Raw genomic sequence first — 24,575 nt, 5'->3', positions numbered from 1 at the left:
TCATCGATAAATTTATATACTTACACATATAGATAGCATTTCTTATTGTTTTTTTTCCCCCTCCCATTCCCCGCCTAATAACAGATCCCCTATCACTCAACGCTCAGAGTTTTTCTTGTAAATTCTGCTTTGCTGTGTTTGATGTCTGCATATATCCCCCACCTTCAACACCCCTTTTTATGTTGCCTTTTTTTTTCTCCTTCTGCTCCTATATATTGATTTTCACTCCATATACAACACGCTTTGTATAGTATGATAAAATCCACGAGATCTCGTCCTCTCCTCCTTCCTCTTTAATGTCTGTTGCGTGTCAGCGAAGGAAAAGCGAAAGAGAAAGCAATAAATAGATGTAATGTACAAAGTTCGAATTTCTAGTTTCTTTGTGGAATCGGTTCAAGGCCGCCCAAATTCAAAAAAAAAAAAAATATTACAAAAAAAAAATGCCAATATAAGCCTTGCCGCTTCGTCTATGTCGTCTCCCTGGAAGCTATGATTTGCTCTCCTTTTGCTCCTCGTCCTTCTCCACCGCGGTAAAGCCGTGGATTTCTTCGACACCCGGCGGCTCGTCGCCCTCGCGGGTGATATCGCCAAGGTTGGACCCGCCGCTTTCGACCCACGCCTTGATGTTCGCCACCGCAAGGTAGGGCTTCTTCTTGTAGTTCATTAGGAAGCCTTGGAACGAGGCCATGGTGAACTGGTCCTCGGGGACGTGGCTGGCGAACTCGTCCGCCATCTCTTGGGTGGCGTTGTGCGGATAGAAGCGCAGGAAGAGATCGCGCACATTTTGCTTCGTGGCATTGCCAAAATGCGCCCGAACATCAATGCGGCCGGGGCGAATTAAGGCGGCATCAAGTCGCTCGATGTGGTTGGTGGTCATGCACAGGACTCTGCCCTCCTGCGCAGCCACGCCATCGATCGCGTTGAGCAGCCCGGAAAAGGTGATGAAGTTGCCGGAGTCGTCGTTCTTGGACTTTTCCCGGTCAATAAATGCCGCATCGACATCCTCCATGAGGAGGATGCAACGGGAAGGGGTGTTCAACACCATGTCATTCAGGGTGTCATCGCTAATGCCGCGCACAGACAGATTGACGGCGTAGATATTCAGGTCCAAGAGCCCGGCGAGCGCGTAAATGAACGAAGTCTAAGCATACCAGCATGAGGTTAGGGGGAGAAGGGCGTCACTGTTTAAAATAATTTCAATACTCTACCTTGCCAGATCCGGGCTTTCCATAGAAAAGATATCCTCTCCGATAGGGAATGCCACGGTCAGCGTACCATCGCTCAGAGTCCAGGAATTCCCGCATGTCCTCTATCAGATATTGCTTCAGTTGCTCGTCTAGAATCACAGAGTTTATCGGCCTATAGGCAAAAGGAATCAGCTTTTAGCACCTCATCAACCAAAAAAGACTTAGCCTCTACCTCTTAGGTCGGGACCGCGTCCGCCGCCATGCACCATAGGGATCGCCGGAATAGACCACAGTACGACTTGTGTCGATTTCTACAAATCTCTCCTGGGCCTCGCGCACGATATTCTCCAATATCTTCCGAGACCACCCGAGGGTGCTAATAGTGATGGATTCGATCGGAGTCTCGGAGGGGGCACGGTTTAGTTGATAGTTGAACTGGCTTTCGGAAGAAGAGGCGAATGTCAGCCATAAAGGAAGTCCTTGGTAGAAGGTGAAATGGGTGCCTAAGGAAGGGTAGCAGAGGAATTAGCCATGAGTAGAAGGGGGGGATTTCCGAGATTGAAAATTACCAGATGCAGGTAAGAAGTACAGAGGGGGGATGGCGGTGTCCGAGTCTTCACCCGGGAGCGTCCTCCGTCCTCGACTGATGATGGTCGAGACTCGGAATTGCGGCGACTTTGAAAAACTCGGGTGTTCGTTGAGCCAGTTCAGCATGTAGCTAAATGCCTCGTCCCGCGAGTCGAATTCTGCTCTAATGATCAAGTGCTTCTGCAAATAGTGAAGCAGCAATTTACCAAGCGAGCGAATGGCCGCGACCACCGCTCCAATGGCAAGGAGTTCGATCCCGCCAGTCGCGAGATCCTGAGCTGATCCGCCGAGCTCAGCGGCAATGAGGCGAAGGGTGGAGGCTATGTGAAATTTGCCCCGAGTCTGCTTGAGCACGCGCTCGTGGGTAAGCGAGTATACGGGGGAATAGAGAGAGGGGAAGACTGGTGTATAGTCCGACATCGTGGGAAGAGGTGATGGGAGGGGGCTCTCGACTGAATCAAGAGTCTAAAACAGACTGCGTGTTTTGTTTTCTTGCGGCCTTCTGAATCCCAACCGATTTAAAAGGACAATTTAGCAGTCAAGGTGGAGTCACGGTGTGATGGATGGAGGAAATCTTAGGGGCCCAAAAATCTCCTTATACGTCAAGGATCCAGGGCGACCGTCATGAAATCCGCCTTATCGAACCCTAATTTTAGATCACAGAAGTATTTCCATAATGATTCCCTCCCCCCGCGTCATGGCTTTGGAACGTTCCACGAAGCCTTGGCCATTGCCACTCTCCTTGAGCAAACTTACAATTGAGAGGTTGTATGTGTCGTTAAGGGGCCATTGGAGTCAAGCTAGTTTGCCATACTGGCTTCAGCAAATGCGGCAGCACAGGCATGTATTCCAACTCTCAATCATGGCAGACGTTGGTTGTCCGATGGAAACTGGAAGGAAGCTACTACGTAGGCATGCAATCCTATGTCCTAAACGACAAAATACTTTGAGATATGAATAATTTTTACTCATTCCATCGCGACTAGAGCCAGATAACGTTATGTTTCAAGTACTCTGTACTCGTTGAGGCTAATAGTTTAATTAAATTTAACTTATAAACGCCGTGAGGTTAAAAATGCTAGAGCCCTTTTGAAAGCACCGTGAGCCAGTGCACCCCTTCCTGCGACATGTAAACGCGAGCTTACAATCAAATTAAACTGTGGGAAACCATGGTTAAAGGCGGATGGGACCAGGGTTGTCATAGCCTTACTTGCAAGTTGATAGAACATTATCAAGCCTTCAAGCAAGGTAGTGTACCAGGTACTAAGCAGTGGAAGTTTATTCTCCATCACCATTCGCGAGCATGGTTTGCACTAAAGTATGCTGGCTGTGTTCATTGGTTTAGCAGACAAACTTTGGTTTGCTTCGAGTAATGAAATCATTATCCAGAGGAAGAGGGAGTGTGTAATTGACTTTATACTTCTAGAAAAAAGAGCCTTTATAATGGTCTTTATTGATCAAACAGTCGGAGACAAGCGAGGCGAGTTACTTTTTGCCTCTAGCTGTAGTAATTGATGAGTTGGTAGGCCATAGGAAAGCCCCACGATTGGAGCTTCCAGGGGGCGCTACGACGGCGGACCACGAAGTAACATCAAAGCCATCACCAAAGGTATAGGGGTGTGGTAAAAAGTGGTAAAAAGTGGTAAAAAGACCAGTTAATGGCCTCGAAAAGGAGGGATTCAATCTTGCACCACGAGAGGCCCTAGGGGATGGAAAATGCCATTCATTAATTAAATCGATTTAAAGGCTAGAACATTGGCAAGGCGTATCCATTTAGCCGACTATGAAAAGGATGGCCATGAGGAGTATTGATCTGCAAAAAGATAACCTTCCAAGGAGACAAAAGAGGAATATCGATGATTAATGAAGCATGGATTTCCTTTTTATAACAAGCATGCAATGTTACTCGCCAAATTCGTGTTTGATACTTCGTAATAATAGGGTAAGCAGGCAGTCTACATTTGTGGTAACCATGGATAAAAACAGGAACAGTAAGCATGTTTCTTTCCCCGGCATAGTCTTTGGACGCTGTTTAAGCGATTTAGATCATGGCGTCAGCCATTGCATAAATCGCTTGGAACGATATTCCTCTCTTGAAATTAATGCACCAGATCAATAGTGAGCTTAGCAAAGCGTGCCTAAAATGTCCAAGAGGTGATGTGACCCCTCTGGGATGAATACTAACCTATCGCTGCCACAAAAATGTCTACCCAGACTCGTATTGCAAGGGTGTCCTCGAGGGCTTCAGTTTTCGAAACAAAGATATCTCTAATCTAACTAAAATGGCATCCCACTTTGATATTGCCACCGTCTTGTTTATTGCAGGCTCGTATTTTCGATTTCTCTGTGTGCCTTGACAAAAGTGCTTGTTATTATTATTTCAACTGCCAAGAGTCTATTGAAATCCACAAGAATTTCTTGGTCCGATGGCGTGGCCCTAAGAGAATTTCCTCTCAGACCGAGAGCCTCTGAATGATTTGATCAAATAAAGTTGGCAGTGCCGAAATCCACGTATAAATAATGCACCAGACACCAAGTGAATTTGCTTCACCTTCTAGAGAATACACATTATTTCGGCAGCTCTCATATGGTGCAAAATACTGTGGTCGTTTTCAAAGAGTTCTCCTCTGGTATACCGGAGGTAGAAAAGCAATTTGCGGTGGAAAAACACGAACTAGACTTGGATCAGCTTCAGCTTGAGGAAGGGGATTTTGTCATCAAGGTAAGGGGAAGGAGGAGAACGCCTACCATTTCAGAGGCTACCTACTGGCTCATGGCCCAGAAAATGGAAAGTGCTAATCTGATAGGCACCGGGCTATGTTTATCCATAGAATTTGTGCCTCAGTGTGGACCCCTATGTCTGCATACGGATGCGCAAGAGTGACGAGTGGAGCGGCACGTTTGAAAAAGGGAAGCCTCTCCAGAACTTTGGAGTCTCGATGACAGTGAAGTCCAACCACCCGGATTTTCGAGTGGGCGACATTGTCCGTGGCTTTATTCAATGGGAGGAATACTGTGTCATCAAACAAGCTTACGTTGAGTCGCTAAGATTCCAGGTTATCCACCCCAAGCTAGTGTCCGAGTTTCCCTTGGGTTATTTCACAGGAGTCCTAGGTATGCCCGGAATGAGTGCGTATATAGGCCTGATCCACATTGGGCGGCCCAAAGCGGGCGAGACATGTTATGTTTCGTCTGCGGCGGGGGCGGTCGGACAGTTGGTCGGGCAAATCGCTAAGGTAAAAGGACTCCGTGTAGTCGGATCTGCTGGGGACGATACCAAGGTGGAGTTTCTCGTCAATGAGCTTGGTTTCGACGTAGCGTTTAATTACAAAAAGGTGGACCACAACACTGCTCTTTCGGAATTCTGCCCAGAAGGCATCGATATTTGTAAGTTGATGAGATATTCGCAGCCTCCATGGAGGTTTCCATGTTTCTTCCAGTCTAAATTAACTGGATTTTTTCTCTCTCTCTCTCCCTCTCTCCCCTCCAAGACTTTGACAATGTGGGTGGAAGTACCTTGGACTCTACGCTTTGCCACATGAACAATTTTGGCAGAGTGGTGGCCTGTGGCATGATTTCCCAGTATAACACCGATGAACACTATGGAATTAAGAATTGGATGAAAATTATAAGGCAGCGTTTGCACGTAGAGGGCTACCTGTTCGAGGACCTGGTTCCTCGGTATGAGGCCGAATTCACAAAGAATATAAGCCGATGGCTTCGAGAGGGTAAGGTTCGGTATCGATTCCACGAGGTCAAAGGGATAGAAAATGCTCCCCAGGCACTGCGGGATTTGTTTGATGGCAAGAGTTTTGGCAAAGCCATTGTAAACATAGCTGATTTGTAAGTCAATAACGGGCACACTAGGATCGACCGAAAGCACTCGTTCCTCATAGGAAAGGTGGGATCAAAACTCAGGCGTCCCTTGAAAAAAGAGAGGAGGCGAAAGTAGAAAACTTGGCGAGCAAAAAGTGGTCATTTCAAAATCTCACTTGTATACCCTACATCCTTTTCTTTTCGTTCATTAATATATTCAACGTTGAATTGATATGTTATCGGAGTTCGAAGTTGCCAACAGACAAGATCGATTTAATACCTCTCCTATTAGTTTCTTCTAGAAATTTGTATGCTTCTCTTCTTGGCCGACGCCACCCTATAAAAATCGTTCCCTAGGGCATACTTTAGACCGGCTCCAGGTAATCATGTTCTTGTTTAGTAAGTATATAACATTAGACATACGACGCTTGTTAGAAACTCGATCATTAACCCATGTCTTCTCTCTTTTCACTTATTCCTAGTTCCATGCATAGGTAGGTTGAATCTCCCTATTTCCACATTCCCGTCAAATACTCTCCACTATCCCACCGCTAATGATCTAAATCCACATTTACAGCTGGCGTTTCTAATCGCCACCGTCGCTTGAACAACAATCCCTCCCTTTGCCACGCATGCGGCGCCAATGAGGTTTATGAGACTCGCACACGCCCGTGGTTTGATTTCTTTTTCATTCCGCTATTCCCGGTGGGGAGCGCGCGAACTATACTGCGCTGCCATCGTTGCGGTGTGCAATTCGTGACGTCCACGACCCATCATTACTCGCAAGTGCCTCCGCAACCACATGGGAATGCATGCCAGCGATGCGGGAACGTGGGGAGTGGTAACTATTGTTCCATGTGCGGTAGCCCAATTAAATAACTAGGGGTGAATTCTACGCCCGTTATTTCACGTCCCTTTATTTTATTTTGATATGGAGTGTCATTTTCTCTCTCTAATATCATGTAAATACACACCCCTTTTGTAATCCAATAATAATTTTGTCGCGGTTGGAGGAAATGGATGATGGTTATATAAATATTCATATTGGATAAAAAAAATATACTAGAAAAAAAAATCATTATGTAAAAATACTATATATCCGTCACCCTCTACAGTATATACAACTTGAAAAAAGAAAAGCACTGGAGTTTTCCAAAAAAAATACACAACCAGAGACAATTTTCTCAGGGAAAAAAAAATAGCAAATGAAAAAAAGGGTGTAAGAGTGAAAGAGGGGAGAAGGAGGCAAACAATGTGAAATGTATAAGTGAGGGGGGGGAGGAGAAAGACAAAGATTCACACACGAGCAGAAAAAAATTAAGAAACATTATGAAGTACAATTTGGAAGAAATAAAGCTAGCTGAGAACATATACCATCATTCATTCACGCCAAATGACTTGATAATCTCGACCTCCGAAAGTGATGGTCTCCGGCAATGATTTTTGCAGTTGAGAGAAGGGGCGTCGCCCATCATCTCGAGACAATTGCTGCAGTAGCAGCGAGCAGGTCATGGTTTCCACCGCGTCGTTGGAAAGCAGGGTGGGCAGAGAATTGCGCTTCGGGACGAAGGAGACGGACGGCCGAGGTGAGGGCAATGACGACGACGAGCACTTCTCGTCCACAAAATAAGACGGCGATAGATAAATGGAGGCGGCGGCAGAGTCGAGATTGGGCGATGATGCGGATGAGTCGCTGGAGGGGGTCGGAGAGATGGCGGGGGTCAACATGGAGGGACGTGCTTTGGTAGAAACGGAGACGACGGGGGGCGAGGGAGAAGAGGAGGAGGAGGAGGAGGAGGCGAGCACGCAAGTTGAGCTCGAGCGAGTTCGCAGCAAAGCCGTGGCTCCAACACCTCCTTCAACACCATTTTCCAAGTCCATTTCCACGTCTTCGTCATCGTCCTCCTTGTTAAGGAGGAACTCCATCCCACGCGGTGACTTTTGCTTTTTGGGCGGGAGGGGAAATGAGGATCTACGCGGAAGAGCAGAGGATGCGGTAAGCCTGGAAAGGTCGTCGCCGAGGAATTTCTGAGGAGATGGGAAATAAGAGTCGTGGAGGGGTTGAGGTTTCGGAGGGAGACGAGAATGAGGGGAGGAGGTGTACGGATGATGGCGCGAGGCTGGAAAAGGAGAAGACAGCCGCATGGAGGGAGACTTGACCCAGTCGTCGGCTTGCTCCGACGTTGTGAGTCGCGTGATGGTAGGTCGTGCACGCATGACCTGAGGACTTGAACGCCGGCGCCGCCCTGGGTGAGGGAGAGTCCCTGTTAGGATGAGGTTTCCGAAATCCGGGTGGGACGGAGGAAGGCACTCCTCGGGAAACTGGGGACCGAAAAGCGGGATAAGCTCGTATCGGATGGGATAGCACGTGCGTATGGCTAGAAGACGTGCCCAATCATACTGGATCCTAGTGAGAAAAAAAAGGGCATGGGCCCAGCTTCGATCAGCCACATCGAGGGGGAGCCAGAGAGGAGGGAAGGGACACGTACCAAGTTCCTTGGATTTTCAGGAATCCTCCTAGAGGTGGAGAGAACAAATGGAGAGCCAATAGGAAGGGGGGTGAGTAGACTCGAACCTAGGCGGGACGGCTAGGGGTTTTCCATACCTCTTATCTTTTTCACAATCAAGTCGGGGTTTGCCTCGATCATCCTCACGATATCGGTTTTAGCGTTGCCGAGGGCCTGGTTAGATGGAATGAGGCTTGGGTGAGTGTCTAAGCTTTGGGAAGGAGGAGGGGGGGTAAACCCAAATGTCATCTGATAGGGCCACAAACCTTCCAAATGCCTGTGAAATGGACCTCGCCGAGTTCACGGTCCCACAGAACAGGCGTGGAGGAAGCCGGGCCGGTCAAATTGTACTCATAGACTTTAGGTAATCCAACGCAGGCAGCGGTTAGCCCTCGCGGAATGGCGGCGAAGCAAGAGAAAGCGAGCTCACTCACCTGGAATATAGCCGCGGGGATCCAGACTGGTTGTGTATTTGTAGCGTTTTACCTGCAAACCAGCGAGGTGGGGTGGTATATTCTCAGGTAGGGGGTGCGGATGGTATCGAGGTGAATCTTGCGCGTCAATAGCCCGCTGCATCTGGAATAAATGAAGAGTTGAGTACATGGAACGCCAAACGATGGGAATCGAGAGATTCAGATCAAGGGTGTTTTTCTTGGGGGGAGGGGGGTGGGTGGGGAGGGAAGTGATAAGGAGAATGGGGAAAGGGAGAATGAAGTGTTGGGAAAATGAAGCCGGTTCTAGACAGTGACAGGGATGCACTAGGAGTGAAGGGTATAGTACATAGAGATGGTAAGGGAGGGCTCTAGTCAGTCTAGGGAGAGTACTGAGGGGAGGGCAAGACTGTAAAGGAATACGAATATATAGGGGAGGGGGGGGTATCGAGGCCAAAGGCCGAGGGTGATACAGGACTTTGGCGGAGCCGGGAGTAAGCAGGAAAGAGTTGGGGGAGGGGAGAGGGGAGTTACGTAAACGATACCAATACCTTTATTGCGTGGCAACTGGCGTCGTATTCCGCGAGGGAGGTTATGTAAGCGTTCCGCGAGGCGAGGCGAGGCGAGGCGAGGCGAAGCGGGGGGGAGCGAGACAAAGCGAAGACAAGTGAGCGAGGAGGCGAAACTAGAGCAAGAGTTCCACCCAGAGAGAGAGGCAGTGTCTGTTATCAGCTGGGTTCTTTGTCTTCGATTTTTTTCTCAAGCAAGCTCAGGAAAGAAAAACCTTGGCCGCAAAAAGGTTGGTGGCAAAAGAGTTTGAAGCGAAGCGCACGCGAGGCGATCGATATGCTTAGGTGCTGGAGGAAGGGAGCAGCAGAGGCAGAGGAGGAGGAAGAAGAAGAAGAAGAAGAAGAAGAAGAAGAAGAAGAAGAAGAGAGAAAGAGAGAGGAAAAGTATACTTGGTGGAATCGAGGCAGGCTTCTGGAGAAAGAGAACCAAGTAGGGAGAAGGAAACAGGTAGAGGCTGAGCAGAGGGCAACAGGGAGGGCCCGGAGAGGGAAGAAGACACAGGAAGGCCAAGCGAGACGTATATATATATATGCGGAAAAAAAAAAGACACCACCGCGGTGGATAATGTAAATTATAGGATCACGAAAACACCTTTCGAAACTAGTTGGGCCGATCATGCACACTTATACATCAGGCACGATGAGATCTGGCTCGATAAAGAAGGAATTAATGCTTCCCCATAGGGCAGGCGAAATGAAAATAAAAACAGATGGAGCGCGGAATCCTCCCCAATGAGCGGCGCGGATGAATTTAACCCCGTCTCTTGTAACATCGCCTTTTCAGTTTGGTTTCTCCTCCGACTCCTCTCTCCCATCCCTCCTCCCAGCGGTTCCAACCCCAATGTCAAACTTGCAGTGTTTCTTGTCTTAACTGGTCTAGAGTCGACCGCTGTTTAGGCCTTGACTCTCGGAAGCCGGCTCGAGCCTCGTTCAAACCGCGCCTGCAGTTTCTTTGCTTTTATGTTGTTTTCATTTTTCCTTCCTCTATAGGGGCTCAAGCCCGCCCGCCTCTCCTCCGCCCCTGCAGCAGGCGCAGGCAGCGAGGCTACTAGGGCGTGGGGCCCGGCCCGCTCGCCATGGCCCAGGAATAAAAAATCCCCGGCGAGCCCATCCCCCGTGTCAAGGCTATCACCACACTCGAGGCTCTACGAAGCAAATTAAAACACAAACACAAAACAAAGGCATGCTCCTACGCCGATTTTGCGGAGGCCTGTCCCGCTTCCTTTCTCTTTCAGGAACAATGTTAACCTTGGTTTATTGTTCCGAGGAACAGAATTAAGCAACCGCAACCTAAGTGAATCAAAATTACCTAAGAATGCATGATTGCTCCCCCCGTTTTGGGAGCGTCCTCGACGCAAATAGAGCGATCCCAATCGAGGATCCAATAGGCGTTATCCCGTAGCCTTTGAGCCCCGCGAAGCTTGCCCCTCCTGAAAGAACCTCACCGGCCAGTCGGCCAGCCATCCAAGCCGCCCTGCTGTGTCGGCCACAATGGCGGCCAAGCGCGGTGCACGGCCAACCCTCCGGCCGAGTGCATCAACTTGGGCCATGCCGGCATATGCTGCGCGTGGGGGAGAGGCGGCATGGGCCGGAATAAGGCGGGACGGGATGGCACTATGCCCTTTGCACCGTGCTCTTCGCACGAGCTCGCTCTCGCTCGACGGGTTTCCCCTGTTCCATGATGGAAACTCGCCCTCCCCCCTCTCGCCCCGGATTTGAGCTGGTTTCTCCACTCTCCTTTCCTCGTCCTAACTTCCCCGCCCCTGCTGGTACGGGCCGTCATAAGGCTATATTGGGAGGGCCTTAGTTCATTTAGCTCGTGGAGGCAAGAAGCGCGCGACTGAGGTGAAACCCAATTTCCGACGCTCTCATGTTTCTCTGGTGGCTAACAAGTCCAGGAAACGGCTAGATAGATTCGATTTCAGACTCGGCCGATATGCAAATCCTTGCCCTCTTCCGTAGAATCGGGCTCGGCTCTCCGGTCGCGTAATTCCCCGAAATAACAGACAGGCGCGAGATTGGAGGCGACGATTAGGCCGGATATTTTTTCCTTTGGTCGCTGGTGGGGCAGGGCTCGGAGGTTATCCAAAGGCAGCCGACTTATAAAGTCAAGAGACGGTTTCATCCCGAATTGCTGTCTCTTTTCTCTTCCCACCACGGCCTCTACTCGTCGCCTCCATCTCTCCGCCGCTTCTCTTCGTCCCCCTCTCCTAGCCCTCCCCCCCCCCCCCCAAAGTCACACACCATGAAACTTTCTCATCTAACCCCGCTCGCGTGTCTCGTCCTCCTCCTCAATGCCACCTCGGCCCATACTCACGGTAATGGAAGGCTTTCATACCAGTCTGATGGCTGCTGCTAATCGGTTCTATTGCGCTGTATATTAGGCCCCTCTCATTTGCGCGCGGTCAATGCTACCGCCAAGAGCCGAGACCCCGGGCTTGAGGGCTTCAAGCCCAAGAAGGGCCATTTTTTGATCCGGCCAAATCGCAGCAAAACTCAGGTACAGTCCGCGGATTGGAGTCGTGACACGGAGTTGGCCCCCTCCCTTCCGCCCCAGCACTGGCCGCTCAAGCTGCCTTTCTCAGCATGGGTCCCCTCCTGGGACAAGATCGAGAATAAGATCGAGGGGTGGATTTGGGTAAGCGCTCGCCCAGCCGAGCTTGATCTTGCTGGCTGCTCTTTCTTTTGCAACCTCGCCCAGTTTCTGACCCGGTTTCTTTTGTTTATTTTCTCCCCCTCCTCGACTTTCTCGTGGCAACAGAAAAAGATCAACAACTATGCCCAGAATAAGGTGCTGGAGCACACCGGGGAAGCTTCCGTCAAACCGGCTTCGGCGAAAACGCCGCCACCCACCAGCCAGGATGACGACATGGAGGACGTATCGGATCAGGAGCCGAGCTACGTCGAAAGCCTGTTGGAGCAGGAAAAGGAGAAGCTTCTGGCCCTAAAGCTACAGCGTCTCCGTCAAAAGGAGGCCGAGCTCATGGTTCAGATCAAAGGAGACGAGGGCGCGCCTCTGGAGGAGCAAGCTCCGGGTCCGCGCACGCGCACGCGAGTGCGGCCAGGAAAGGCCAGGCCGACCGAGGATGCTGCCGCCAACCCGGACAGCTCTTTCGCCGCCGAAATCATCCTCCCATCCACCACCATCACGGGCGTTCTGCCAATGTCCCTCCTCTCCAACAACTTCCTCACCCCCACGGCTGGAGTCGACCAGGTCGTGCCAAGCCTTCTGATGTCCGTCTTTTCCACATCGTCTTCCCCTGCTTGGCCCTCCTCCACCATTCTGTTGCTAGCCACCGAATCGGCCCTGGCTTCCAAATCCCTGCTCGCCTCAAATCCTTCCGCCTCCAACCTGTACCCAAGCAACTCTGCCACCCGCTCCATCGAGTGGTGGGGGGCATACTTTGCGCTAGTAGCGACTCTATTTGTTTTATAGTGCAGTCGAATCTCCCTCTCCCCTCTCCCCTCCATAGTGGTTTATTTTTTTTTCTTTTCCCTACATTTTTATTAATTATTCTCCCCTACCCCCTCTTCCGATACCTGTAATCTCCTCGATGAAAAATACCTTGTTATTATACCTGTTTTTTTTTTCTTGGTTGGTTTTTGGAACCTTTCTGTTTGTTGTTATCGCTGGAGATAATATACCCCTTTATTATTTCAAAATAAATAGCTCGGCCTTAAAGGATCATAGATGGCGCAAAAAGGGGGGAGAAATGGCCCAAACGCAGAGCCGAGTTTATTCGTTTGTTATATTACAAAGAGTCAGAGCAGAAAGCCACCTTCCATCTAGCCGATATAGTTCACTACGAAGAAGTGAAGCATGACGCTGGCGAACACGAAATCCGCAAAAGCACTAGGAAGCAGAAGAGAAAAATGATGTTCGCATCAGCTGCCATTCTATCAAAGCGCAAGAAGAGTAGCCGTGTCATTTACCGTTCGGGGGAAATTCTTTTGAAATCTTGTGCATTCCTGGGGTTTGTTTGGATGCGAAGATTGGCTGTCGAGGACGAAGCAAGAGTGACGGGTTAATTGGAATGCGATGAGATGAAGAGAAAAAATAAACTACGTACCAGTAAGAACAAACGATCCAACGGTGGAAATAAACCCGGCCAAGAAAGAGTTGTACGGAAATGTGCCCACGGCAAGCATATACACGAATTGGAAGATGCCGGTCAGTAAGATGAACACGAGGTAGACATCAATTAGCTTGAGACTGGTGGGAGTCTCTCGAGAGTAGGAGGAGAAGAGCTTGCTGACGGAGGATCCCAGCGATGTGGATGCGACAAGCTTGGCCGAAGGAGTTGTGGAAGATTTCTTCTTGGACGAGTTTGGGGGCGCCATTGGGGTGGATCTAGAATTCGCTGGTGCGTGGAGTGAACGCGACATGGTGCGGATTTTGTAAGTTAGGTCACACGAGGCGCAGCCTCCGAGATGAGGGCAGTAAACACAGCGGCAAAAGTTGGCCTTAGTCATAGTTAGCATCTCTCCTTTGTGATCGAGGCCATACACTCACCATGCCGTTACCAAAATCGAAAAAGAATGCGGGTCTCGGCAAGGCTATCATTAGGGATCGTTTCAAAGGCGCCCGACCGCGCGATGGGGACACCCAATTGGTAATCGTCTCTCCCGAAGAATGAGCTCCCCATGATCTTCCCTTGCATTTCGGCCATTCTAACCTCCCTTCTCCCGGGTTTCCTTAGCATACCGCCGAGTTGGATGACGGCCCAAGCTGGACTAAGCTCCAGTCGGTTACGCAGGAGCGTGATCTCGATGCATTTTTGAATACCGCACAACTCGCCGGCACTGAATTCACAGCTGGTAAGTGTGAACTCCTCCTTCTCCTCCTCCTTGTTCTCTTCATCGGTGTGCGAGAAAAGAACACTGATTATATTCCTTGCATCCTCTGCTTTTGGAACTCAAGAAAGATTAAACATCAAAGTGGTGACCAATTCATATTCGAATCCATTCCTTTTAACACCGGAGAAGGAGCAGGAGACGTTGAAGAAGCACGAAGACTTTAAAGAGCGACTGACGGTCCCCAGAAGGTAGGCCTCTTATTATCGAGCTCGGTAGGAAATAGTTGGTTTCAAACACCTCTCTGCTTGTCTTTATCCTTTTCTCAGACCTTATTGGGATAAAACCACTACGGCTGAACAATTACAGCGCGCTGAGCGTGAGAGTTTCCTTGAATGGCGCCGAGGATTGGCCGAGTAAGTGCACTTCTCTTGACTTGCCCATCCATCTCAACGAAGATGTAGCTGACGAAATGACGGTCGACTCCCCCTCCCCCTCTAGGCTCCAGGAATCACACGAACTTCTCCTTACTCCCTTCGAACGCAATATTGAAGTCTGGCGCCAGTTGTGGCGTGTCATCGAGAGGTCAGAGTTGATAGTACAAATCGTGGATGCACGAAATCCACTCTTCTTCCGGTCGACCGACTTGGAAACCTACGTGAAAGAGGTGGATCCACGCAAACGGAATCTTCTACTAGTGAACAAATCAGACATGTTGTCCGAAAGGCAGCGGTAATTAGAGTGGCCCTTATCTATATCGCATAGTTTTTTTTTCATATTAGAATAGTTCGTAATGTGACTCATTTATCTCTTCATCTAGACGCTTGTGGGCAGATTACTTTGATCGCCAGGGGATCAGATACACCTTCTTTTCGGCTGCGCTTTCGGCTGAAAAATTGGAGAGAGAGCGACTTAGAGAGGAAATGCAAGCATTAAAAGAAACCTCCCCAACTACTAAAGATGAAGATGGAGAGGAAGAGGAGGAGGAAGAGGACAAGGAAGTGGAAGAAGAAGAGGAGGAGAAAGTAGAGGAAGCTCAAAGTGCTAAGGTAGATATCCAAATTTTTTTTTCTCTCGATTTTCTTTTCTTTTCATTGCTTATTTGACCTTGAATTATGTCTATTTTTCTAGGATGACACAGTTGAGCGATCTACAGAAAGACTGAATAATGTTTCTCTCTCTGAGGCAGAGGAAAACGAGCACGAGAGTTCAGAGGTGAATCCTGAGAGGGAACACGAACGGTATGAGGATGAGGATGAGGATGAAGAGGAGGAAGCCTACTATGCTGGTGGAGATGAGCGGACACGTATCATTACAACGGCTGAGTTGATTGACCTCCTCGTGGGAGAAGCGCCTAAAATTAGCGGTATATATAGTCCAGATTTATAGAGCTTATTTCTTTTGATAAAGGATGAACATGGCACGCTGACGTGTGTTTTATTATTTTTATAGAGGAGGATCTGAAAAAGGGGCGCAAACTCAACATCGGATTAGTGGGCTACCCGAACGTAGGCAAATCCTCCACCATTAACGCTCTACTGGGCGAGAAGCGCGTCTCCGTCTCGTCCACCCCAGGAAAAACCAAGCATTTCCAGACCATCCACCTCTCGCCCACCCTTGTCCTGTGTGACTGCCCCGGTTTAGTCTTCCCCACGTTCGCAACGACCAATGGCGATATGGTGTGCAATGGTGTGCTACCGATCGACCAGCTGCGCGAACACACTGGTCCGGCCGCCCTCGTGGCACGGCGGATACCAAAGAATATCCTGGAGGCTGTCTATGGTATTCAAATCAAAACAAAGGCCGCCGAGGAGGGTGGCGATGGGATTCCGACCGCAGAGGAATTGTTGGCCCCCTATGCAGGTAATGTGATCTATTTCTTTGGCAATCCGTTCCTCTGGTCTTGCCGTTGCTTACTCGCGCCCCATTTCCGATCCTTTTATAAATGTAGTGGTGCGTGGGTTCATGAGAGCTGTCCAGGGTAATCCCGATGAAGCACGTGCCGCCCGCTATATTTTAAAGGACTACGTGAATGGCAAGTTGCTCTATTGCCATCCTCCTCCTGGAGTCGATGCAGATGACTTCAACCAGGAGAACCGTGACATCAAACGGTACAAGATTAACAAAGCCGCCGCGGCCCAGTTAGCGCGCCAATCTGGTGACAACGGAGCTCATCCTACCGGCCTCCAAGGGGCGGGAGCCGGCACCAAGTCACATGCGGTTGACTCGGCATTTTTTGCCGGTCCTGGGGGAGCGCCCCGGATCAAAGGAAAGTTTTCGCGAATGGGGCCGTTTTCGCGCGTCTTGCTTCCGCACCATGGTCAGGTGTCGGAGGACGGGTCGATTCGAGGCTCCCGTGGGGCCGCCTCGGCGATGCCAGGGGCAGTGGCAAGTGGAAAGAAGTCGCACAAGAAGGGGAAAAAACATGTGAAAGTCAGACATCGTGATGGATATGATTAAGATTGTCATAGTGTTTGTTTATTTTACTGCATGGACTCTACTCTTTTATCCTTTCCCGCGCAACCACCTCATTTCAATTTTTCAGATTTTTTTTTTGTTCTCTTTGAAATGATACACTTCCTATTTATGATAATTTCTTGGCCGACCCTTTAAATCATCTGGATGCTTTGACCTTTGAGCGATATGAGTGTCAAATGAACATCATTGGGTCTAAATATTATTATTATCTCTAACGACAACCATGCCCAAACTCGGATCAGTCAGGGGATAAGGCGCCAGAGGAGCCCTTTATCCACCTTAGCTTTCTCTAGGTCCTCCCCTAGCACCATCCCAGACAATAAGCCATACTACATCACTCTGTCTAAAACCAGAGTCTCCTTCCCTTCAATATAAATACGCCTCCCAAAAAACAAAAATTCTAAAGACGAAGCAATAAGTTAAGATATCCGGAGTAAACTGTACATGTTTAAAAGGGATATAAATCATTAAGACAATACAGTTGAGAGCGAAAGGGAATGCAGCCAAAGTCTAAACCATTTTCACGAAATATAACGAAAGTCGGGGTGCCAATCACACAAGTCCTCCCCCGCCGCTTCACGGGCATACTCCTCCGGGGTAAGACGGTCGCGCCGCCCATTCTCACGAATAAGCAGCCACTTGAACAAACAGCAAGCAATAAAGGCAACAAACAGGCAGCTCATACAGATGATGTGACCGCGAATATATCCGCTGGCCTTGTCGTCCTCGCGGTATATTTGGCCACCAATCGCACCACCTATATTTCCAAAAGCAATGATGGCAGCAGAGGCCACCGCGCGCTTAGTTTGCCCCCCAATGTTACAGGTGAACCAGGAGAGCATGGCAGGCACGGTGGAGAAAACGCCCGTAGTGGTGATGATGGTCGCTATGTAGAGACTCACGGCACCATATGGCTGCAACGCCACCAAGAGAATATAGCCTGGAGAAAGGTGGCGATGGGGGGGGGGGGGGTGATGATGGCAATGAGAGGAGAGCAGTAGCAAATATGAAATGAAGAGATTGCCTTACCGATGCATCCCACGAGTGACGGAATAGCAACGTGGAGACCACGTTCGCAGTTTCTGTCAGCCGAAATCGCTGTAAGCACGCAAAAAAGACAAGCAATGACATACTACAAAGTAAAAAGAAACAGGGTAAGTCGCCTCGGACACGCCGAATTCAAAAACTCTGAGTATACGTGCCGGAGGCGCGGACATTAACTGGGCGGTTAGTTTACTAGTGGAGAGGGTTAGAATGATCAGCACCAGGTGTGGATCAGCCAGGAAGATACTGGTTATACATACTCTTTGAACCCAAGTTGGTTGATGATGCTGGGCAAGAAGAGTGAGAGCGAGTAGAGCGGAATACTTGTGGTGATGTAGATAAGCATATGCATTGGAATTTTCCAGTCTTTGAGTACCATGAAAAACTGGTGCCACGAAAATTTCACCTTCCCCTCCTGCCTGCCGTCTTTTTTCAATCGAGAAACACAGAGCAGCTTTTCTCGAGCATTCAAGAATCTCGAGTTCTCGGGAAAATCTGAAAGAAAATGAGAAAATTTGAATTGGGAGGAACATTCTTCCTACAAAAATGAGATCACTTACCAGGCAAGTAAAAATAGGATACGATGGCCACAAGAATGGTCGGGAGACCCTCCAATATAAAAATCCTGTGAGTACAATCAAGGGTTAGTGACGGAGCAAAAGGACGGGCTATCGAGAGCAATATATACCATTGCCAACCTTTCAGCCCTTGGATGCCAGCCATTTGAATGATTCCGTAGGCAAGCACGCCGCCAAAAGCACCCTATAGACAGGTGGTCAACATCTACGTGTATTTGAAACCTTGAAGTTCCGCCTTACCGAGATGGTGGCAGCCGCAAAGAAGAGAGAGATTCTAATTGTTTGTTCGTTTCTTGTATACCTGCGAAATGGTTACATGCGTTTAGAGAGCGGCATTTTCACAAACGATTTTCAATAGCTCTACCATAGGGATAGGTAAAAAATAATTCCCGGGAAGAGACCGCTTTCGGTAACACCCAAGAAAAAGCGAGCAATTAGGAGGCCGGTCGCATTTTGAACGGCAGACATAGCCATCATTACAGTCCCCCACGCTATCATCACAAGGGGCAGCCATCTATGGATAAGGTGCCAAAGAGAAGATGTGTTAGAGTATTGCATGATTGAGGAGAGAGGGAATACCCACCTTCGCGGCCCTACTATCTTAAGAAAGACGTTGGATGGTACCTCGAAGAGGATATAGCCAATAAAAAAAATGGAAAGGGCCCAGTTGAACTCTGCTCCGGTGGTGTTGAGGTCGCTCTCAATGGTGTCGAGTTTTGCATTCCCTAGTATAACATTGTCTTAGCTCACGACACAGAAAGGTCGCCCACTTCCATACCACATACCTAGGTTGATACGGTCTAGGAATGAAAGGAGATAAAGAAGGGCCTAAAGTGGATCAAAAGGGATGCAAATTTAGGCACAACTTCAGATGAAGCGAACTAGTGGGGATATTCATACGAGAAACGGAATTAAGCGAAGATCGAGCTTTCGTACTAGCCGGCGCTCCTCCTCTAATGTAGCATCGACAAGCAATTCCGCAACATGGTTCTCAAATTGGCTTTCGGTAGACTTGCTGCTCGTATCTGTTTTCTCCTTGTACATGACTGCGAGGGGGAATATCTCGACGAGCGAACGTGGGAACTGAATAAGAAAGCAGTGTTCCTACCAACGATTTTGTCAATCGAGTTTCGGAATATAGATTATAAGACCCGGTTGCATCGATTGTGTAACGCTACGATGATCAATAATGATGCCAATTTCATAATGACGTATTAGGATGAAAAGCGTAAAAGTATACCCAGAACTTTTATTAGAGGCGATTTCTCGGCTCTTGTTGGCTCAAGCTTAGTTTCCTCCCAAATAACAAAAAAGAGTAACGTCAAGGGGGAATGGTACAGAAGTCGCAACCACCCAAATAAATATAAATCCACGCATCTATGTAAATACACTTATAAAACATAAATCTATTTATATATGTGTGCTTTAAGGGATCCATGTGCTTGGGTAAAATTGAGTCTTGCCATTGACTCTCCGCCAGTCCCAGCTAAATTATCTTGTGCAGAAGAAGGAAGCTTCTACCTCCAGAGATTGAACCTGAGCTTGTATCGGGCACAGGGTAGGAAAATGATTTCTAGAGCTGCGCTTATAGAGAAAATTAAGTACTCCTCAACACTTTCAGACTGTGGACTGTATAGTCACAGGGATGCCATTGGTAGTCTCTTCCATTCTCGGCTACCAGGACACGCGCCGCTCACACTACTCTCCGCTATTGCGGTCCCACTCCACCGCGGATGAGCAGAGAAGGTAGCACAATGAAAACTAATGAATCCAAGCAGGAAAGTCAGCCAGAGTCTGGAGAAAGTATTCATTTTTGTCCACGCGAAGCCGAAAAAGGTATAGTGAAGAATTACGGTCAATTCGACGGGGTTAGGGAGAATGCGAGCGCCTCCACTAGCAAAAAAAGCAAAAGAAAACCTCGTGAATATAAAATATCCTTGCACGTTTGCAACTCCGGAATAATCTCCTCCATCGTCACTTACGCCAGTCAATCCCGCGGTTCTTTGCTAGAGCCCTCAGACTCCCACTCACAAACTCCTCGGCCCTCTCTAATCGCTTATGAATATGCTTTAGCCCTTTTCGAAAAGCAAGTGCCCCATCCACTTCTGCCCAGCTAGAGTCGTCTTGGATGCCGCCAGATATTTCCCGTGCATTTCCCCGCTCCTTTTCCTCCACTCTTTCCTCTTCCTCCTCCTCCTGCCCTGCATCTTCTGCTTCGCTTTCATCCTCAGATGCATCTTCCTCGTAAGACTCGTCGTCATCATCGGTATCTTCTTCCTCCCCGCCTCTTCTACGTAGGCGTCTTCTCAACGGAGATGTGTGAAGGAGAAGCGAGTTACCAATCCAAGATCTCGCCAGCATGCTTACATTGCCGCTGCGAGAAGCATCTTGGCCAAGGAGATGTCTTTCAAAAAGTCGCGAAAAACGGATCGCAAGATCAAATACATTGAGGATTGCATCCAGGATAGGGGCAACCTTATTGTCCGAGATGGAGTGTCACTAACAAGCCACCCATTTGTCTATTTCGAGCTTATTTACCTTATCGCCCAACAGACATCTATCGTGACATCGTCGGATATAACGCTCGTGCAGTGATATGATGTCGTCTATATCAAACACGGATTGAATTTGCGAATTAAACCGTCGCGTTTCAGAGCTCAGTATCTATTCAAAACACGTATTGGTCAATGGCTCTGCATCCCCCTTGCCAGAAGCAATACAATCATTAAGCGAGAATACGCACGGTGGTCATGACATGGTTGTAAAATGCATTAATGAACCACATCAGACGCAATCGAATGGAATAAAACAAGACCAACTCTTTTCCTGCCTCATCTTGGAGGATGGGGTGCTGGCGTCCACCTTTAAGGTAGTCTATGCGCTCCAGCACATGTTTCACCCATTTGATCTGGACAACCAGTGTGAACAGCCGTTTATAGTAGGGTATGGTGTCGGCACGCAGCAAAATATTATTTGGCCAGCGAACCTGTTCGTTTTGATTGATGTAAAAAATCAGAAATGTGACAGGGTTCCAAGTCATGAAAAAGCCTGTACCTGATAGTCTAATGTGAGATTTCCGAATATCCGCACACTCTCGATGCGTTGTACACTCGGATCTCGGGCTCGCACATGTTGTACCAGCTTGCCGCGCATTGGCTGCACCCAGAACCCTACAGAATCTCTTAGCAGCCATGGGCAGTAGCACCCTGATGCAATGTCTAGAAATAGGTTGTTAAGGATGTGCGGGTCGTACCACGGCTGCCTTTTGTCGATCTGGCACAAATCAGGTTTGAGATGCTCAGCATGGGAAGAGGGGAGGGGGGGGGGAAGTATAGCGGCCCATCAAATAAGTGGCTTACCTTCAAAAATAGCGCCTCTAGGAACCGGTGCATGATTTCGCCGTGTACCATCAAGTATACTCCTGCAAGCCCCTCCGCGTCTGCCTGGAATCCACATCGCTCTCGTAGAGCGAAGATGAGTCCACGTCCAGCATGTTCGTATTGATCTCTTATGCGGTCTTCGAGCCAGCGAGCAAAACGCCGATCAAATGGGACCATATCTTCACCAAGCGCAGAGAGTTGTTCGATAACCGCCTCGATCTGCGATGTGCTATTGTCAATTTTACGAGCACAAGTCTGGTCCTGCAATAGAGGAAAATGGGAGGAGACATAGGTTGCATTCTCCTGTGGCATCACAGGCGGCGCATCATTGCTTCTCACATGGAGCGAAGATGTCGTATTGAGAGGGAGAGTCGCAACCTTACCCGTCGAGAGAAAATGTTCCCATGCGCCTTGGTTTTGATCCTTCTCTTCACCATTTTCCTTATTTTCGCCCCAAGGTGCGCCAGCATCCCCTGGCTGATATCGGGAAAAAAAAGTATTAGAACGAAATTTGGGATAAAGCTTATTTCTGATTATAATCCTACCAATGGTAAACTAGCGCCCTCGCCCTCAATGAGACGAAGAAGACGCACAGCTTTACCCGTGAACAATACTTTAGACATAAAAGACTTTAAAAAGGTAGGAGCAGCGCTTCCTCCATCCCCGACTCCAATCCGCAATTTGTATGCCCTCTCCCAATATTGAGGCGATCGTTGTTCAATTGACGCATCTCTGCATAAAAGGTGAAGTTAAATCTACTCTGTGTCTGTAATCCGCCTGAATAGGATTACCTTAATATTGGGAACTCTTCGGCTGGATCATCAAGTATCCCGCAATGAGTCCACTTCTCTATCATCTCAAAGATTGGACTCAACGACTTTTGTAAAAGCCAGACAAGCCTCGCGAAAATGGTGTAGTCATTTGCCGCTTGTGCTAGAATAGCGCGTTCATGGAGTGAAGATAAAAGGACTTCGCATGTTTTGGCTGGATTGGACTGGAGGATCAATGAAGCTAAAAATTTTTCAACTAGCATTAATGATACAATCTTACAGCATTCAATTAATTTTTTTACGTGCCAGATGGCAATATTTGTGAGACTATCTGAAAAACCTCTTTAATGAAGAAAAAGTCTGACTCGAGAGAATATCCAAGCTCAGTTAAGGACGCGTAAGAATCGCCTAAAATTAAATAAAATATATTGAAATTCCATACATTATGTTGAATGGGAAGGGATGAGAAGAAGAAATTGGGATACCTATCTCTTTCGGAGGCCTATAAAATTTACGATATCGAAGCTCTTTAGTCGACAATTTACGCTGAAAACTCCAGATCCATTCATGTAAAGCTGACGCAAATGCTTGGATCGTTTTAGGGCAGGTTTGGATATTAGAAGCACATGCCCTAAAGGCGAAGTTAACAAAATGGTGTAGTTATTAAAACCAAATTTGTTAGAATGTCTGTATGGCTACCATTTGATAAATATTCTGATTTGTTGTAAATTATTTCCATGCTCACGAAATTTCTCGAGAATGGACTGCAGTGAAGACACGCTTAAATGTGTCAGAGATGCATTTAGTGTTATCTATAAAAAAAAATTTTGTAGACAAGAAGGAAAGTTCAAGGTGAAGAAATAGCTTACCTTAATATGACTAGAACAACTATCGACATCAATGGCATCTGAAATCGTAAATAGTAATCCTGGTCGTCCACATAGCATGAACAAGATTTCCCTTAGAACATCGATTTCTTCAATATAGCAGCGTAAAAGTGGAGCATCAAACATTCCCCCTAACTTATTGTGCTCGTCTCGTGCCAGAAGTGGTGATAGCGAGCATGGGTTGTCGATATCAAAATCAGTCGTGGCTATGCACAAGAATATTAAAATAGTTAGTTTGAGCAAATTTGATCAAAATTATACATTACTATTTAGTGAAGTCGTGTTGCTGAGATTGTGGTGAGTCCAATATTGATGGTTTGCCAGACATAATGCGCCTTTACTTTCTGGAGATGGATCGAGATACATTTTTGCATTCGGTGGCCGCCCGATTCTCTGACTTGCTGGTTGAACTTCCACAATGTCCTAAAGAATATAATAAAAAAGGCATTGGATGTCAGGGACACGAGTCTAGAAGGTTAGTTTATAAGAGAAAAACGTTATACATCAGAATCTGAAGATTCGAATCCATCTTCCAGGATGTCAGCAGAAAGATCGGCGAGAATTGTCCTGTTATTGCGGTTATTCATGCAGAGTAAACCCTCCAGACGGTATAGGCGAATTGTATTAATTTCTAGCAAAAATTTAGTAGAAACTAATAACGCGTTAGAAGTCACGAAACTCCTAACTAACCCCAATTACTCAGTAAAATTTAACCCAATTTTAAACATTAATATGCGGTTAATATCGTACTTTCATATCAAGATTTTTTGCAAGCTTTTGTAAGAGAAAAAGATATTGGATTTTATTAATGCATATTGTTTATGTTATAATATGTAATAGATCCGGGATTAATGTATCTTAAACTACTTGGATATTTTGTAATTTTATGCGCTCTCATTTTTAAAATTAACAATAGTAGCTTTTTGGCAGCCCCATCTGGCCGCCATTGAACCCATTGATGTCGCATGCAATCAAGTTTCTTTAGTTGAATACACACAGGCTAATGTAATGACGATTTGCGTGGCTATCTATATAAGTTCTCTTGAGGCTATTTTCGTTTTCTTTTGCAACCCATTGAGGTTTCATCATATTCTTAGTAACCGGGAGATAGGAATCGATGTGGCTTATTGGTGTACAACTGGGTGGGTACAGGATAAATATTTGGTATTTGGAAATGCTTTATGGATAATTTCTCAATTCTCCGGAACCGTAAAATTGAGGAATCTGTAATTTTTAATGAACATGGAATCTACAATATATCGTCAATCCAATCAGTAAAAATGGCGGCATCTATGCATTGCCCTTGAAAAATTAGTGTGGGTGATCGTCTGAATCAGCACAGCCAAATATCAACGCCATCTGGATCGATCAAAGAGACAATAGTGTGTGGCATTGACATATTGCCTATATACTTGTGATTTCTACCATGCTCGAGCATAATTATTCGTATTATTTTCCCACCTTGGAGGTATCTACTATACAAGCCGCGGGTAACCACTTGAACGGAGTAAATTCATTACAGAGTTTATTATAATGAATAATGCAA

The 24,575-nt window shown here is 47.5% G+C and overlaps 10 protein-coding genes across 10 annotated transcripts; 4 read left to right on the top strand and 6 right to left on the bottom strand.

The window, feature by feature from the left end:
• Nucleotides 1-487: 487 nt before the first annotated feature.
• On the bottom strand, nucleotides 488-2,195 carry VTP21DRAFT_5235 (uncharacterized protein; the record flags this gene model as incomplete). The annotated part of the gene is made up of 4 exons (XM_069395734.1): nucleotides 488-1,141; nucleotides 1,209-1,359; nucleotides 1,420-1,690; nucleotides 1,757-2,195. The coding sequence occupies 4 exons, from the start codon at nucleotides 2,193-2,195 to the stop codon at nucleotides 488-490; spliced, it is 1,515 nt and encodes a 504-aa protein (XP_069248309.1).
• A 2,167-nt stretch (nucleotides 2,196-4,362) lies between these two features.
• On the top strand, nucleotides 4,363-6,470 carry VTP21DRAFT_5234 (uncharacterized protein; the record flags this gene model as incomplete). The annotated part of the gene is made up of 7 exons (XM_069395733.1): nucleotides 4,363-4,497; nucleotides 4,607-5,162; nucleotides 5,267-5,618; nucleotides 5,672-5,899; nucleotides 5,961-5,971; nucleotides 6,074-6,085; nucleotides 6,169-6,470. The coding sequence occupies 7 exons, from the start codon at nucleotides 4,363-4,365 to the stop codon at nucleotides 6,468-6,470; spliced, it is 1,596 nt and encodes a 531-aa protein (XP_069248308.1).
• A 501-nt stretch (nucleotides 6,471-6,971) lies between these two features.
• On the bottom strand, nucleotides 6,972-8,674 carry VTP21DRAFT_5233 (uncharacterized protein; the record flags this gene model as incomplete). Its single annotated transcript, XM_069395732.1, has 5 exons — nucleotides 6,972-7,998; nucleotides 8,081-8,108; nucleotides 8,197-8,272; nucleotides 8,365-8,456; nucleotides 8,533-8,674. 5 exons carry the CDS (start codon nucleotides 8,672-8,674, stop codon nucleotides 6,972-6,974), a joined length of 1,365 nt encoding a protein of 454 aa, XP_069248307.1.
• Nucleotides 8,675-9,991: 1,317 nt separating this feature from the next.
• On the bottom strand, nucleotides 9,992-11,223 carry VTP21DRAFT_5232 (uncharacterized protein; the record flags this gene model as incomplete). The annotated part of the gene is made up of 4 exons (XM_069395731.1): nucleotides 9,992-10,243; nucleotides 10,544-10,769; nucleotides 10,832-10,983; nucleotides 11,026-11,223. The coding sequence occupies 4 exons, from the start codon at nucleotides 11,221-11,223 to the stop codon at nucleotides 9,992-9,994; spliced, it is 828 nt and encodes a 275-aa protein (XP_069248306.1).
• A 120-nt stretch (nucleotides 11,224-11,343) lies between these two features.
• VTP21DRAFT_5231 (uncharacterized protein) lies at nucleotides 11,344-12,534 on the top strand (the record flags this gene model as incomplete). Its single annotated transcript, XM_069395730.1, has 2 exons — nucleotides 11,344-11,416; nucleotides 11,483-12,534. 2 exons carry the CDS (start codon nucleotides 11,344-11,346, stop codon nucleotides 12,532-12,534), a joined length of 1,125 nt encoding a protein of 374 aa, XP_069248305.1.
• Nucleotides 12,535-12,884: 350 nt separating this feature from the next.
• Nucleotides 12,885-13,484, bottom strand: VTP21DRAFT_5230 (uncharacterized protein; the record flags this gene model as incomplete). The annotated part of the gene is made up of 3 exons (XM_069395729.1): nucleotides 12,885-12,951; nucleotides 13,032-13,095; nucleotides 13,169-13,484. The coding sequence occupies 3 exons, from the start codon at nucleotides 13,482-13,484 to the stop codon at nucleotides 12,885-12,887; spliced, it is 447 nt and encodes a 148-aa protein (XP_069248304.1).
• Nucleotides 13,485-13,612: 128 nt separating this feature from the next.
• On the top strand, nucleotides 13,613-16,352 carry VTP21DRAFT_5229 (uncharacterized protein; the record flags this gene model as incomplete). Its single annotated transcript, XM_069395727.1, has 9 exons — nucleotides 13,613-13,711; nucleotides 13,799-13,916; nucleotides 14,020-14,143; nucleotides 14,222-14,308; nucleotides 14,394-14,624; nucleotides 14,713-14,941; nucleotides 15,024-15,258; nucleotides 15,345-15,755; nucleotides 15,844-16,352. The coding sequence occupies 9 exons, from the start codon at nucleotides 13,613-13,615 to the stop codon at nucleotides 16,350-16,352; spliced, it is 2,043 nt and encodes a 680-aa protein (XP_069248303.1).
• Nucleotides 16,353-16,891: 539 nt separating this feature from the next.
• On the bottom strand, nucleotides 16,892-19,036 carry VTP21DRAFT_5228 (uncharacterized protein; the record flags this gene model as incomplete). The annotated part of the gene is made up of 11 exons (XM_069395726.1): nucleotides 16,892-17,310; nucleotides 17,400-17,502; nucleotides 17,573-17,606; nucleotides 17,675-17,909; nucleotides 17,975-18,039; nucleotides 18,103-18,176; nucleotides 18,233-18,293; nucleotides 18,357-18,506; nucleotides 18,576-18,717; nucleotides 18,778-18,820; nucleotides 18,893-19,036. The coding sequence occupies 11 exons, from the start codon at nucleotides 19,034-19,036 to the stop codon at nucleotides 16,892-16,894; spliced, it is 1,470 nt and encodes a 489-aa protein (XP_069248302.1).
• Nucleotides 19,037-19,408: 372 nt separating this feature from the next.
• VTP21DRAFT_5227 (uncharacterized protein) lies at nucleotides 19,409-19,742 on the top strand (the record flags this gene model as incomplete). The annotated part of the gene is made up of 2 exons (XM_069395725.1): nucleotides 19,409-19,550; nucleotides 19,630-19,742. The coding sequence occupies 2 exons, from the start codon at nucleotides 19,409-19,411 to the stop codon at nucleotides 19,740-19,742; spliced, it is 255 nt and encodes an 84-aa protein (XP_069248301.1).
• A 105-nt stretch (nucleotides 19,743-19,847) lies between these two features.
• VTP21DRAFT_5226 (uncharacterized protein) lies at nucleotides 19,848-23,616 on the bottom strand (the record flags this gene model as incomplete). Its single annotated transcript, XM_069395724.1, has 14 exons — nucleotides 19,848-19,885; nucleotides 19,975-20,467; nucleotides 20,531-20,656; nucleotides 20,736-20,978; nucleotides 21,047-21,265; nucleotides 21,352-21,849; nucleotides 21,918-22,104; nucleotides 22,164-22,383; nucleotides 22,449-22,550; nucleotides 22,628-22,773; nucleotides 22,842-22,954; nucleotides 23,012-23,235; nucleotides 23,296-23,452; nucleotides 23,533-23,616. 14 exons carry the CDS (start codon nucleotides 23,614-23,616, stop codon nucleotides 19,848-19,850), a joined length of 2,850 nt encoding a protein of 949 aa, XP_069248300.1.
• Between the last annotated feature and the right edge of the window lie 959 nt (nucleotides 23,617-24,575).

The sequence above is a fragment of the Calcarisporiella thermophila genome, assembly GCF_041956535.1.
Source record: "Calcarisporiella thermophila strain CBS 279.70 unplaced genomic scaffold VTP21scaffold_21, whole genome shotgun sequence".
NCBI lineage: Eukaryota > Fungi > Calcarisporiellomycota > Calcarisporiellomycetes > Calcarisporiellales > Calcarisporiellaceae > Calcarisporiella > Calcarisporiella thermophila.
This window is presented reverse-complemented; position numbering and strand designations above follow the sequence as displayed.